General features: G+C 41.2%; 1 protein-coding gene across 2 annotated transcripts in view; it reads right to left on the bottom strand.

Moving 5' to 3' along the window:
* Positions 1–670: 670 nt before the first annotated feature.
* The window catches only part of LOC309618917 (leucine-rich repeat-containing protein 37A2-like), a 27,689-nt gene continuing 13,090 nt past the window's right edge, over positions 671–15,269 (bottom strand). Inside the window, exons 5-11 of one of the 2 annotated variants that reach the window (XM_082373413.1) lie at positions 11,494–11,612; positions 7,659–9,469; positions 7,130–7,234; positions 2,657–2,706; positions 1,218–1,272; positions 984–1,136; positions 671–881 (exon numbers count right to left, since the gene is read on the bottom strand). In XM_082373413.1, coding sequence (XP_082229539.1) covers positions 987–1,136; positions 1,218–1,272; positions 2,657–2,706; positions 7,130–7,234; positions 7,659–9,469; positions 11,494–11,612 — 2,290 coding nt within the window. In that variant the 3' untranslated portion in view covers positions 671–881; positions 984–986. The remainder of the gene's footprint in view (positions 882–983; positions 1,137–1,217; positions 1,273–2,656; positions 2,707–7,129; positions 7,235–7,658; positions 9,470–11,493; positions 11,613–15,269) is intronic. The other variant, XM_082373414.1, reaches the window with a different exon arrangement.

Below are 15,269 nucleotides of genomic sequence, written 5' to 3'. Positions count from 1 at the left end.
CGTTTTTCTGTAAGGTTGTTACATTTCTCTTATTGATCTGTACATTTTTCTGGCATGGCATCTGCAAATATTTTCCCTCATAATCCGCTTATAATTAAAACCACGTAATTCAAAATTAAAAAAAAAAGAAAAAAACAACACAATGGGAATTTTCCACCAGCTTGAAATGGTGGAGAACCCCCTACCTTGGTACACAGGGTACACAGCTGTACATGAGTTTGAGAAGTTGGGAGAAAAGTCAGGCCTTGGCTCCACAGTGGAGGGAGGCCCAGTGATCCAAATATTCTGGCAACCCCAATGACCGTACGAGAGGGGCCAGAAGTAGATGGTCCTCTATGGGCAGGAGGTCGAGCATGTTGTAAATAACTGGTACTTGATGAACCAGGAGAGAGAGCACCAGAATAAATTGCTATTTGATTTACTCATCTATGCCCCTTGAGGATGGTATGTTTTCCAGTTCCCAGGGACTGATGATACTGGGGAAACAAGGGAGGGAAGCCCCTCTTCATCCTTCTACTCATCCTCCTTTGCCCACGTTTCCTCTTGTGGAAGTACTGGCTACCATGAGGGATTCTAGTTTCAGCTCTGCTTCTTCTTGCAGGCCCCTGTTATTGGTATATAAATATTCAACTATTTACATTTTAATTCCTTACCACCTGGTTAGACTTGGTTATGAATTTATACAGTTTAATACAAGAAAAAGAAGTATTTTACAAGCAATGCTGAGAAGCCGATATTAAGAAACAAAATTTGCAGGTGGCTTGAGGCAGAACAGGGCTCACTCTGTGGCTGTCTCGTGTGCGGTCTCACTTTCCTCACCCGCCTCTTCATCAACCCAATATGCAGCCAGAAGCTTCTCTGCTGGGGCTTTGATGACTTCCCTGGGGTAAGAAGAATAATGCCAAGGCTTTTACTTTTGAAAGGAACAATGATAGTTTTCATTATTTCCTCATTTTAGATGAGAATTTTAAATTGTCCCCTACCATTTATGGTACATCCTTATAGAAGTACATCTCATCTTCATCGGAAGACTCCCTGTCATGTAGCTTTTGTGCCATGTTTTCCTTGCGTGTGGCGTTGAGAGGCCTATACATATCCCTAAGCCAAAGTGGCCGCCTTCTCCCGAAAAAGCCCTCCTGGAACACAGAAAGGGAAATATTAATTCAGCATCTCCCCTGCTTTCTCTGGCCACAGTACTATATCCCCTTCAAATTTACCTGACTCTCACTTTCCCCTGAGCTTCTCTTACGCAGCAGGAATCGAAAAAAGCCCCTTGGAGGAAAACACACACAGTTAGTGTTACATGTCATTTTTCATCTCTCTCACAATGTGTTATCTCTGGTCTTATTAGGACTAAATGGGTACCTCAGTCCATAAGCACAATGAGCAAAATCACCACAGACCCGGGATCTTGAAAATCATTCCATGCATGCTGGCCTTCCAGAAGTTCTCTGTGTCCCTCCAAAATGGCCCCCGCCCCGTGTCTCTGGGGAGACCTTTGCATGTGGCTTAGCATGGAGTATAGGCAGGATTTTCAGCCCCGTTCACCTTTCTTGGCCCTTGGCCAAGTGCCCTCGTGCAGTGAAAACACTGCAGAGCGGCGCTGGGCAGAAACACGTTACTCTCCAGATGCGCTTCACACCAGTCCGCTTCGGACTTAGTCGCACATGCAGCATTTGCTGGGGGTGTGGCTGTGGGGAGAAGGTGCTTTTATTTTCCTGGCTGCTCTATCCTATCCTATAAGTTGAATCACACCAAGTAAACACCTGAACCCAACTAGCAAAGTTATCTATAGCTCTCTGACTTTCATACTGCAGGCTGTCACTGAGGTGTCAGTGAATTGTGAAATCAGTTTCAAGGCCATGACCAGCAGGGAAACACGAAATACTCTTTTTGAATACAAATAGAATAGAAAAAAATCAGAGTGCACAATAAGTTTGTTTCAGAAACTACTTATGCCCATATAGTATGTGTATACTGAATTGTGACATAAAACGGAGCTCACAGCCCAAGCACAGTGTGATCAGTAGAGAAGTCCTCAGTGGAAAGGGACCCTCTTCTTTTTGATAATCACTAGCAGTATGACCATGGGGCAAGATACATTCCCTTTCTCTTTCTCCATTTCCTTATTATAAAAGGAAGAGACAAACTACTGTCTAAAGTTTCTCCCGGTTAAAGTTCTATGAGGTTTGGATAAAGGGAATAGAGAGTAGGGGCCTGAAAAACAGTAGGGTGAGAAGGGAAGTTTTCTTGCCACTTTACAGAAGGGACTCATATGTGCTACCTTTCGTCAGCTTTGAGTGAGGCCAGCCCCTAAATCCCCAACCATGTGGCCCTCCCTACCCCAGAGCCTCCTAGAAGGCCTCTGGCCTGGCCTGATGTCTAGGAACCAGGCACCAGGCCAGCAGGAACAGGTGCAAGCAAAACCTCTCCCCGTCCACCCTCTTTCCTTAAAGGACTAGTGAAAGCAGATGAATCTGTGCCAGTCCTGTTCTAACTCAGCTTGGGCTGGGGAGCTAATTCTGCTGATAAATAAATTAGGGTAAACCATTAGGGTAATTAAACATTCTTCCTGCCTTTGGTGAGGAAATTGAAATAGGTGAGCTCTAAGTTCTCCTCTAGTTGTAAAATTCTCCTTTAAAAGACCAATATTTACCTTCTGCTTCTTTTCTTATCTTCCCCTTTTGCAATTCGATGAGAATAAATCTGTTTTGAAAGAAAACATGATCATGATTATCCATTACAACTATTTCCAAATCCTTATTCATTCCCTTTTACTTTAAGTCTTATCTACCCAGTGAGATGATAACTTTTTTAGGGAAAGGAATTCTACCCTGTTTAATAATCCTTTGCCTCTTCCACAGTACCTAACTTAGGGTCTTGCATGCAGCTGGCGATATATTTTATTGACTGTTTTAGAAAACGTTCAACAGATCGTTCCTAATAAAAACTCTTAGAAGTAGGAAAAGAAAATAAAAGTATCTAGCAGAAACCTAAGCCTTGTTTTAGAGTCAACAACAAGAGTAGGATGCCCATCATTACTGCTACTATCGATCAATGTGGAGGAGGTCTTAATCAGTACGAAAAGAAAAACGAAGTCTTGGAAAGGAAGAGACAAACACATTTGCATATGAAATGAGGGACCTAAAAAGACCAAAAGAATCAACTGAAATTTTATTGGAAGTAACATGAGTAAGATGGCTACATACAAAATCAAGAGATCAACATATAAGCCTCAATAGCTTTCCCATATAACACAAATAACTCACTAAAAAACAGAAGAAACATCCCGTTTACTATATCAATAAAAATGCATAAAGTACCTAGGAATAAACTTAACCAAAAATTTGTAAGACCTAAGTGATGAAAATATTAAAACTTTTCTGAAGGACATTAAGAAGAAGTACTACATGGCATGAGATACCATCCTCCTAGAATGTTGTAAAGAGGTCAATTCTCATCTAATTAACCTACAAATTCAATGCAATCCATTTATATCCAAAATAATTTTTAAATAAAACCTGGCCAGCTGACATTTGGTAGAGAATATGTGTAAGAATAGTTATGAAATGTATGAAAAACAAGGTCAAAGAGTAGGACCTTGCCCTACCAGATATAAAATATGTTATAGAGCAACTGGAAATAAGCAGTGTGATATTGGTACTGGTACAGGACAAGATAACTGGATCACAGAATAGAGTCCAGATGAAGATAGTATATGAGACCAGGGAAGAAAGAATAAACCATTCAGTGAAAGATTTGAAAACAATTAGATCTTCATGTAGGGGGGAAAAGTTAGATACCCTGCCTCAACCACACTAAAAAACAAATACAACAAATTCTAGACAGATTACAAAAGTACTTGAAGAAAATATTAGAGATTATTTTTACGTCATGAGGTGACAAAGGCCTGGCTAACAAAAGCCACCCCACATGAGCCATGAGGAGAGGACGGGCAGATATGGTGGCAGACTGTCAACACACCTCCTACTCTGCACAGCCCTTGCCCCCTTTTCCCCTGGACTGTTTGTCTTCTTCTTGTTGACTTATAAAACTCTTGGGAGTTCCCTGGGGGTCCAGTGGTTAGGGCTTGGCGCTTTCACTGCTGTGGCCCGAGGTTCAATCCCTGGTCAGGGAACTAAGATCCCGCAAGCTGCACAGCATGGCCAAACCCCGCCACCCCCAAACAAACAAACAAACAAAAAACTCTTTATAGTAAAGAAACACTGGTTTTCATTGAATTTCAGTGTTTCGAATCTTTCCAGTGTTTTTGTCTCTAAGGAGACAAGACAAAAGAGTGGAGTAGGGAGCACAAGCTTTGCAGTCGGGTGAAACTGGCTTCTGCTTTTGGTTTGGCCACTGGGGCCTTACATTGATCTCCTTCATCTATGAAGGAGGGATAGTAATATCATCCTCACAGAACTGTGGGCATTAAATCAGACAATATATGGAAAAGTCTTCATCTTACGCTTGGCATGAATCAGTGCTAAGCTGGTGTCACAGACAAGATGGTGGACTATATCAAAGGCTCTGCTTGTGGCATCAGGCTCTGAAGATTATAAAAGATTATAAAAATACTGCTTTTATTTCCTTCTAATACCTTTATGTGGTCTTTTTTCACATTTATGGAAATATGTTTATTTAAGATGAAAAATGGGGATCTGCTATTCTTTACCCCCCAAATAGTTAGGCAGCTAGTCTATCACCATTTATTCATTTTCCCCCACTGTTTGGAATATTAAAACATGATATTTCAGAAGTCTTAAGAACACATGGGTCTATTGCTGGACTCGATGCTACTTCAAATAAATATTCGGTTGCATGATTCCTCACTGTGGAATTGACATAACGCCTCACCTCTCTTCCGTTGAACACCATTAGTGTCTACCATAGGAAGAACACTGCATGGCCCCTGTCCTCGAAGAGCTTATCATATAAGTGGGGAGAGGAAATAACGGTTAAGACTCCTCGCTTTCGCTGCCTAGGGTACAAGTTCAATCCCTACTTGGGGAATTAAGATCCCGCAGGCCAAAACAAAACAAAACAAAACAAAACAAAACAACACAAATGCAAGGTTAAACTCTAGAGAAGTTAGAAACAATAAAAAGGGGACTTTACAGAAATTCTAAAAAAGCAAAAGGCCACATGCCACCTGGAGATGTAGAGGGGACAGTCTGGGCAACAGCCAATGACTAGCAAGCTGACCCCATGCTAGTCCCCAGCCTCCTAGGCTCAGAAATCATACTCTTCCTCACCAAGAGACAACTCGCGTCTTCCTGTTGTGGCAGTCTCACTTTATCAATAGCACAGGATTGATCAAAAATCAGAATGCCAAATTATTACTTGCCAATGAGAAATACATCTGTTCTACACACAGGGCATCCGTGTCTACACAATCAGAGAATTACCTTCTGTGGAGACAGGCCTCCGTGGCACACTAAAGCACAATCACACAATCGAAGGCTACTTGGTGACAACAGAATTAGAAAAGGAATCAGCCGAATCCAGAATTTAATGGGAAGGCCTGAGGCAGCTGGATCCATCCATCTCCTCAACAGGCACAGCCTGGCTAGCGGGCCTGACTCTTCAGTTCTGCTGCCTAAGGTGCCATCTCTACTCTCGGGCAATGTGAGGATGGGCGCTGCCCATGTTGGTCTCTCCTCACCTTTTCTATGCTTTCACTACTGACCAACCCTCCTGCAGATAGACACATTTCTCTTTAGAAGTTAGTACATCATGTCAGGTTTTATTCAAGTCTGATAGGCCAGGAAGCCACTGGTCCTTACACATCTCTGCTCAGCGCCATGATGTGCTAACCCTGCTGTTTCTCTCTTGGGGGGCTGCCTTTTAAAAAACTGCTTCCCACTTTTGTGAGCTCTGAGGGAAGGGGACTGCTTTGCTATGGCCCCTAAGAAATGGTGACAAACCTCACAGGACTAGGATCAGGAGGGCTGGAGTATGCAGGGAAGGCTTTATGAAGAAAGATATCTGAACTTGAGCTGGCTTTTGAGAGGTTCATAGGACTTCCACAGGCAAAGCAACATCAGGGAATCTTAGATGGGCAAAGGCACAGACAACAGCAGGCACGGACGTGGTGTAACCCGCGTATAGGGAGGAGCTGCTCTGGCTGCAATGGAGGGCTGCCATAGCAAGAGAAAAGGTAAATAAAGCAGGTGGGACTGGTAGGGTAGAATCAAGATTGCCAGCTTATTAAAGTCACTCTTTTAATGTTAGCCACTGCCTGTTGGGAAAAGTAATAAACCATTATGTAACTGAACAGAAGATAAACAGGCTAGCTCCAGGAATAGGCTACTATAAATATGACATGCTTTAGGGTAGCCTGCTGCAGGATTTTACTTGCAGTGTTTTAATGGAACCTACCTACACAATTCCTAATACACTGGAGAAGCAAGCTGCTAAGTAAACCTAAGGATTTGACGAGATCACACTTTGATCTTTTAGGCATGTCCTTTTAGCCCTCCCAGGGTGACTGATAGCTCCATGAGTATGGAGATCGTATGTCTCTCATCACTTCAGCCAACAAGGAAAGAAATAAACAGTAGAATGAGAGTGACTGGTGAGTACATCAAATCAGCATAGTTTTTGAGTTGAAGAAATTTTACTATCATGTCAACTCTGGCCTTCTTATAAACTTAACTTGTCAAAACAGTCCAATGGCTTGTTATCATGGATCCAATTCCAAAGAGATCTCCTGGGAGTGGAGCTCCTTTCAAAATCCTGTGGGGACTTCCCTGGTGGCGCAGTGGTGAAGAATCCGCCTGCCAGTGCAGGGGACACGGGTTCGATCCCTGGTCTGGGAAGGTCCCACATGCTGCGGAGCAACTAAGTCCGTGCGCCACAACTCCTGAGCCCGCGTGCCTAGAGCCCGTACTCCACAACAAGAGAAGCCACCGCAATGAGAAGCCCGCGCACCGCAATGAAGACATAATATAGCCAAAAGAAAAAAAGAAAAAAAGAAAAAAAACTCCTGGGAATATACTTTTCAGTAAAAGAACAAAGTGTATCTCAGTCCTCATGACTAAAGAGAAGAATCAAGTAGTAGTAGGTGGAAAGGTGGCTTTGATTCTCAGTTTGTGGGTTCTGAATCTGAATGAATTATTGTCCTTACCTCAATGAGACAGAGAAGTGTAACCAAAATCGTCACTGCTACAGTTACAGATATTGCCAAGATGAGTTTGTTGTTATAACCATATCCTGGAACTTCTTTTGTGAGCTAAAAAAATAAATAACAATTTTTTACAAACAAGGAGATAGAAGGGATGAAAGCTAACTATTCTTAAACCTATTCTAAACAATAGCTAACTATTCTTAAACTACTATAAAACCCAATCCTTTCAGGCGAGTAGCTTCTATAAGAACAAGCCAAATTTAATGTTATTAATCTTATCATTAGCATTTTCTTCGACAACTTATTTATCTACAATTTATTTATCTTGCGTTATGTCCTTTTCTCGTCTACCCTAGGAATAGTGGCACACTCTCTCAGTGAGCAAAGTGGGAGATCACTGTCTTAGCCAGTGTCATGGCTGAAGATAAGATACAGACTAGGAGCCCGTGGTATTCCTGCTTGGGCACGTCCATGGCATGTCCTAAACTGAGTAAAAGTCCAGGTCCCATGTTTCAGGGGTTCTCCTCACCTCACTTGACTCCTGCTCTTTCTGCTCACTCTGGCCTTCTGTGCTCTCACTGATATAGTTGTCACTTTTCCACTGGCCCGTATCCCATTCCGCTTTGGACACCTTTACTTCCTGCTGCTTGCTGAGAAGCTTCATCAGGAGGCCTGTTCTAGAGATGAGGTTGGCACAGGCCAGCTGCACGTGGGTGTCCGAGCAGTCTATTATCAAAGTCTGGATAACATGAGAAATGAGCCTTCGCACGTCATTGTTGGGGATGAGGGACCGTAGCTGCTGGTTTAGCTGAGTTTCAACTTGATCACCCGGGGATGTGAGCCCTGGGAAAGTGAAGCCTGTGGGCTTAGAGGATAATTCAGTGCCCGTGTTGTGGTGCTCCCACTGTGTTTCGTTGGTGTGTTGAACAGGTGGCATACTGTTGTCTGCAGCAACAGCAGAATGTGCAGTGGAGACATCCTTATGGGTAGTGTTTTCAGGGCCGGTTCCTCCGGGAAGAGTAGAGTTTCCTGAAGAAATAACTTCTTCAGAAACATTTTGTGCAGTATTGTTTTCTGAAGTAGTGTTTTCTGTAGAAGGGTCTGAAAGAGAAAATAATTCTGGAAAAGGATTTTCCTGAGAAGTCACTTCTCTTGAAGGTGAAACAGCTTCTCGCGCAGGGGAATTTATGAGACTCCTCACTACAGAGAACGGAGGGCTTGCAAGCATCATTCTATTGAGTGAACTTTTCTTTCTGAACTTTCGACTCCTTTTGCCTTTGGGTTTTCTCTGGACCCGATGAGTCCTAATTTTATGGAAGATGTATTTCTTCCCGGAATGTGAGATTAGTTCAAAATCCTTAATATTTCTAACTCTAGCCTTTGCATCCTCTAAAACAACTATAGTGTTGGATAAGTCTTTTGATTTGCTTTTAACCTCAGATGGGGATTTTGGAGGGATGGAGGCAGAAGGCCTGACCTTGAAGTACTGTTTCAGGGTAGAGGAGCCTGCTGCCTTGTGTTCTTTGATAAATGAAGACTCCGCATTGGAGGACTTTCCCACCAGCTTCCTGGGCCTCTGCACCATGAGAAGCTGTTTCAGCTTTCCTGGGGATGGCCTCCTGAGCCTTCTTTCTTCGGCAGTGCTCGCCACAGATGGCTGGGCATTCTGTTTCCTCCTGACGCTCTCATCTCCCACTGCTTGGAGGTGCATTTTCTGTAGGCCCCTTGGGCCCTTGAGGACCCTGTTCACTCTCAGCAGCTTTTCCTCGGTACTCTCAGTCTTTGCTGGGCTGTCTTTCTGTGGTTGGGGAGTTTCCAATTTCTTTAGATAGAGGTAGCGTTTAAACATGGCACTTAAAAGGTTGGAACGCGTACGCGTGGCAGGTTTTTCTTCCTTTTTAACCTCATCAAATTTTTCTTGAGTTTCTGCATCTAACACATTTTCCAGAAAATGGAGTTTCCTCAATTTATTTTTATTAGTTGAATTCTTGCGTACAGGTTTAACAGAAGGGCTCCTTGTATTGTTTTTCAAAAGGCCCAGGAGCATATCTCCATCTTGTGTATTTGAAAAAAGAAGTTGAAGGAATGGTAATAATGTTGATTCCACATCTCCTAGATTTCCCTCTGAGATGTAAGGCAGTATGTGACTTCGTGCACTGATAATATCACTTTCATTTTTAAAGTCCAGCTGCTCATTCATGAAGCCTGACAAACTGACAGCACTTTTATCTGAGGATGCCCTCTCTGGCTCAATAATCAGCTCGGTGCTGTTGTTCTTCTTCCGGGCTTGTAACACCTTCATCAACGATCCTTCTGCATTCCCAAGAGATGTTTCTTCGTCTGTCAAAAAAGAAGAGACTGTTTTTGATCATTGAAGACTGATGGGACAGATTTTTGTCAGTCCACAGCCAAATGAATTAGGAATCAGTCAACGTCTGAGTGCCACTTAGGAGAAAAAGAAGCCCACACTTAAGCCTATGACTGGCAACAACAAAATGTGAAAAAGATATCTCCTGAAAAAGTGGCTATCTACTCAGAAAATTCTGTAGTGTGAAATATAGTAACTATATTCAGGATTACTCCACTGGTTCCCAGGGGCCAGTACTCAAGAAGAGCCAAGGCTGGAAGACAAATACTCCCCTACTCAGCTGGACTCTCCGCAGATCTACTGTGACTCCTCACATTCACATACCCCATCCTGTCCTGCCTCAGAGGCAGAGGAGTGTGAGGCTTCCTCTCTCCACCTCTTCAGTGTGCTTGCGTTCTTGCTACTGTCACAGATGACCACGACAACAACCGCTGCTAACAGGTCGTCATCTGGACATGTCCTTCTCCACCCACCCACCGAATCCTTTGCTCAGTCCCTGCTTCCATATATCCCAGCCCCCGTAACAGAAGGCTCTATACAGAAAAAAACACTATATCCGCCCTGGCTCTTTGCTAAAATTTGGGCAGGGATCTGGGCTATAAGTTAAGAGATTTGCCAGACTGTATGCCAATGTGGAACGTTCAACAAATCAGTGGAATAATACTTGAGGTCGTAAAATGCAGAAGGGAAAAAGCAACTTCTGTCAGATGGCTACTTTGCTTTCATTTCATTTTCCTTCTAATATTTCCAGCTTTACTTGGGGAAACATCCAAAGCTTCTGACTGTGTGAAGGTAATGTGTACCATTGTGTAGCTGGGCTTCTCTTCCAAAAGGATTAAAAGTATTTTTGGTGAGGGTCAAGGAGGAGGGAAGGGTCATGAGAAAGGAGGAGCATGGGCTTGCAGAGAGCCCCAAACTGGGGACAGGAGATCGGGGCACTAGGGTCATAGCACTTACACCTCTGATCTTGTTTTTCCTCACCTCTAAAAGGAGATTAAAAATGCCTTTACTGCCCACTTCTGGGGGAGAAGGGAGTAATATAATTAGTAAAAAAAATTGTTTGGGGGAGTTCCCTGGTGGTCTAGTGGTTAGGACCCGGCACTTTCCCTGCTGTGGCCCGGCTTCAATCCCTGCTTGGGGAACTAAGATCCCACAAGCTGTGTGGCACGGCCAAAAAAAATAAAATTGTGTTGAAAAATCAGCAATATTGTCTTTATATAAGTAGCAAAGTGTTATTATTTATGAGGTGCTCTTGATCACTGAAAGAGACCTGTATTCAAGCCACCTGGGCATGATAGCACATTTTGGAAGTCATCAAGTTAGTGCCAATAAATCTAATATATAGAAAAATGGTTGAAAGCCCCTGAGTGTTTTGTGGATAGAAAAGCTTGAGATTCAGAGCAAGTTCAGAGCTGGACAGTCTAAGAATAAACTAGCTCTCCCAGCCATTAGAAGGGCTAGGTAGCAGCTTCTGGTTATGGAACCAGAAACTCTCAGGCTCCAAATAGGACATAAAACAGCATCTCTTGTACTCTGTATAAAATTGCAGAAACAAACAAAATAAACAAAAATATATTTATATCTGTCCTATAAGACAAAGGGTACTTGAGACCTAATGTATATAAAATCAGTTTACAAACTGTGATGCACTATATGAATAAGTTCTCGTTTGCAGAGAGCACAGCATAGGATATGTGGCCATTAATGTTAATTCCCTTCCCCCTTCCATTCCTTTCTCTTGTTCCTTTATGTATGCGGATCATTTACATTATTAAGCTAACAATGTAACTGAGCTATTATTAGCTTAATAATGTAATCAAGAATCTGATTTTTAGCAAGGGGTACTTCTGAGAAACTTAGGAAGCTGGAACTCTGAATGAATGAATTAAAATAATGCAATTACATCATTAATTTGAAAATTTATCATTGATTAAAAATAAAAATTAAAAAATTAAATTAAAAATTAAAAATTTATTATCCCGCAATTGAGACTCACCGCAACGTGTGATGTCTGTCAGGCATTCACTGTCACAACGCAGCTTGACTGTCTGACAGACAACCTCAATAGTAGTTTTAAATTGGCAGAGGCAGCAGGCCATACGGCTAGGTAAGATCCTATAAATGGAAACACAGGTAATTAAATTCGTGGTAAAAGAGTTACTTGAGTAGGTAGAAGAGGTAGGCCAAGGCCACCACAGACCAGTGCAAAAAGGAGTTCTTGGGGCATATGAACTGGAGAACCGGATAAGGGCTGGTTGGCCAATTGCTGCTCTTGACTGTTGTAAATAAATATAGAGGAGGAGAGAGGTGCCCAACAGAAGGATTAGGATGGCAGTAGGTATGGTATGTCTAGCAAAAAGGGAATAGGGATTAGAATTGGGTGACACTGATCTGTAGTTTAATTCAGAATTATCTCCTTCCCACCCGAAAGCCTCACTTTGGGTTGAGAGTACACAGGAAGAAGGCAGGCTTCTAAGAAGAGTCTGAATAAGACCGCACCTTCTGGAGTCCCTTTCTCAGTTCCTATTTGTGAGTAGTAATATATTACAAATTATTCTAGTAATAAAAAAGTATCATGTGGTTAAACAATAACAGAGATCGCATTGGCCAAATCTGGACAAAAGGAACATTCCAAAGAATAACATTATCATTATAATAAGGTATAACATAGTTAATTTTTAAAAAAGCACATGAGTTCATAATGATACTCAAAATGAAAAGTGGGGGAGCTCTTCTTTATAGAATAATGTCAGCTAATAAATACAAAAGGAATGACAGAATTAGGAAAGTGTCATTTTGCAACTATCAACGTAATAATCGATTCAGACAAGGATTATCACTGATGCACAGTTGGGTGAAGAGTTGTTTGAAAGTAGGATCTTCACTGATCCCAAACTCTCACCCCACATATTATTTATCAATTACCAAGGGGAAAAATAACTTTACAATGGAGAGATATGGAAGATACCACCTTAGTCAAGTGATCAAACTTAGCACTGGGCCACCTGAAGTGCTGAAGTATGAAGAATACATCACCTATATAGTATTCTTTCCCAAAATGTTTACTTTGAATCTAATGAGGAAACAGACAAATCCAGATTGTGGGGCAACTTACAAGACAACTGGCTCAGACTCTTCAAAAATGCCAATGTCATAAAAGACCAAAAAAAAAAAAAAAAAAAAGGAGGGAAATATTCTAGATTAAAGGAAACAAAGACACGACATGCAATGCCTAATCTTTAATTGGACCCTGTATCAAAACAAAACAGACTTAAAGAATGGTATTGGCTTCTGGCCAAGATGAAGTAACAAGGTCCAATTTAACCTCCCACCTGAAACAATGAAAATATCAGACAGAACATATGAAACAACAGTTTTCAAGAAACTGGACCTCACGCAATGAAGTTCATTGATCCCCAGGAGATGGGAAATAAATGAAGTGATCCCTATAACTGCCCTAACTTGCTTCTCTGAGAGAGTTTCCAGGTCATGGTACAGGGAAGAGAAGTCCAGGCAGAGACTGGTGGACTCCCTGACTGAGGAAATGGAGCTGAGAGTCTGGGAAAACCAAGGTAACTAGAGTTCACAAAGCAGAGTATCAGAGAGAAAAGTAGTGCACAGACAAAGAACTCTGGAGTATGCAGAGGGATCTCTTGAGAATTCAACAAAGTATTGGTCAGTACATTTGTGTGAGGAATTCCCTGATGCCAGGAAAAGAACCACATGAAAGGATTAATAATAAGAATAACTGGATATCACACAGGGTTGTAGGAATAGTACCTGTTCCTACAAGTCAGACTGGAAAACCTCATGATACTCAGAAAGGACTTGTCTCAGTATTTGCAAATAACGAGCTCAAGACTAAAGGCTACTTGGACTCCTACCCAACGAATCTTAAAAGCTAGACCTAAAAGAATAAAATTGTTCTGAGTAACTTAATTTCACCCAAAACAAAGCCCAAGCATTTTACAGGAATATAAATATATATAGCACACAATAAACTAAAACTCACAATATCTGGGATCATATGAAAAATTGCCAAGCATGCAAAGAAGTAGGAAAATGTGACCCATATTGAGGAGAAAAGGCAATCAATCAAAACTAACCCATCATCTATACAGATGTTAGAATTGGCAGAAAAGAACATTTAAAAAGTTATTATACATGAAGAAAAGTTATTATAACTGTATTTCATATGTTAAAAAACCCAGACTAAACCCTGAAAATGTTAAGTACAGGCATGGAAAATGTAAAACAGACTCAAATTGAGCTTCTAGAGATTAAAAACAATGTCTAAATGAAAAAGACATTGAACGAGGTTAATGGCAGATTAGACACTGCAGAAGAAAGGGTCAGTGAACATTAAGGCATAGTAATAGAAACGATCCAAAATGAAACAAAAAGAGTAACAAAACAAAACAACAACGAAAATGAATAGAGCATCAGTGAGTCGTGCAACAACTTCAAGTGGCCTAATACATGTGTACCTAGAGTCCATGAAGGAGAGGAGAAAAATAAAAATTTGAAGAAATAATAGCCAAAATTTTCCCAAAATGGTAAACACTATAAACTCACAAAGTCAAGAAGATCAATGAACTTTAAGCATAAGAAACATGGACAAAACTACACCAAGGCACAAAAAATAGTCAAATTGCTCAAAACCAGCAATAAAGAGAAAAATTTAAAAGCAGCCAGAGGAAAAAACTATACACTACATACAGAGGAACAAAGATAACAATGACAGCAGAATTCTTGTTGGAAACAATGTAAACGAGAACTCAGTGGAATAACACCTTTAAAGTAGTGAATTGAATTCTATCAAGCTAGAATTCTATACCCAGATCTGTCAAAACAAAAGCAAAATAAAGACTATCTCAGACATACAAAAGCTGAAAGAATTCATTACTAGCAGACTTTCACTATAAGAAATGTTAAAAGAAGTATTTTTAAGCAGAAGCAAAATGACACCAGATTGGAATATGGATCTACACAAAAGATTAAGAATACTGGAATTGGGACTTCCCTGGTGGTTCAGTGGTTAAGAATCTGCCTGCCAATGCAGGGGACACAGGTTCGATCCCTGGTCCAGGAAGATCCCACATGCCGCGGAGCAACTAAGCCCGTACGCCACAGCTACTGAGCCTGCACTCTAGAGCCTGTGTGCCCCAACTACTGAAGCCCACGCACCTAGCGCCCGTGCTCTGCAACGAGAGAAGCCATCCAATGAGAAGCCGGTGCAGCGCAACAAAGAGCAGCACCTGCTCGCCACAACTAGAGAAAGCCCACGCGAAGCAACAAAGACCCAACGCAGCAAAAAAATAAATTAAAAAAAAAAACTTAAAAAAAATTTTTAAAGGATTTTACTCATTCGATATATGTCTCTGACCACAATGGAATTAAATTAGAAATTAACAAATCCGAAAAATCTCCAGATCTTTGGAAACTAAACAACACACTTCTGAGTAACTTTGTGGTCAAAGAAGAAATCAAAAGGGAAATCAGAAACTATTTTGAACTCACTGAAACTGAAAACATAATATGTCAACATATGGGATATTGCTAACGCTGTACTCAGCTTCCTCAACTTCCACCTTAAACTGGAAAAACGAGAGCAAATTAATCACAGAGAAGAAAGAACACAATAAAGATCAAAGTAGAAATAAATAAAATGCAAAACAGAAAAATACTATAGATATTAAAAGGATAATAAGAGAATATTATAGAATGCTTTATACCAATAAATTCAAGATGAAATGGACAAATTCCTTGAAA

The sequence above is a fragment of the Balaenoptera borealis genome, assembly GCF_965194805.1.
Source record: "Balaenoptera borealis genome assembly, chromosome: 20".
In the NCBI taxonomy this organism is placed as follows: Eukaryota; Metazoa; Chordata; class Mammalia; order Artiodactyla; family Balaenopteridae; genus Balaenoptera; species Balaenoptera borealis.
This window is presented reverse-complemented; position numbering and strand designations above follow the sequence as displayed.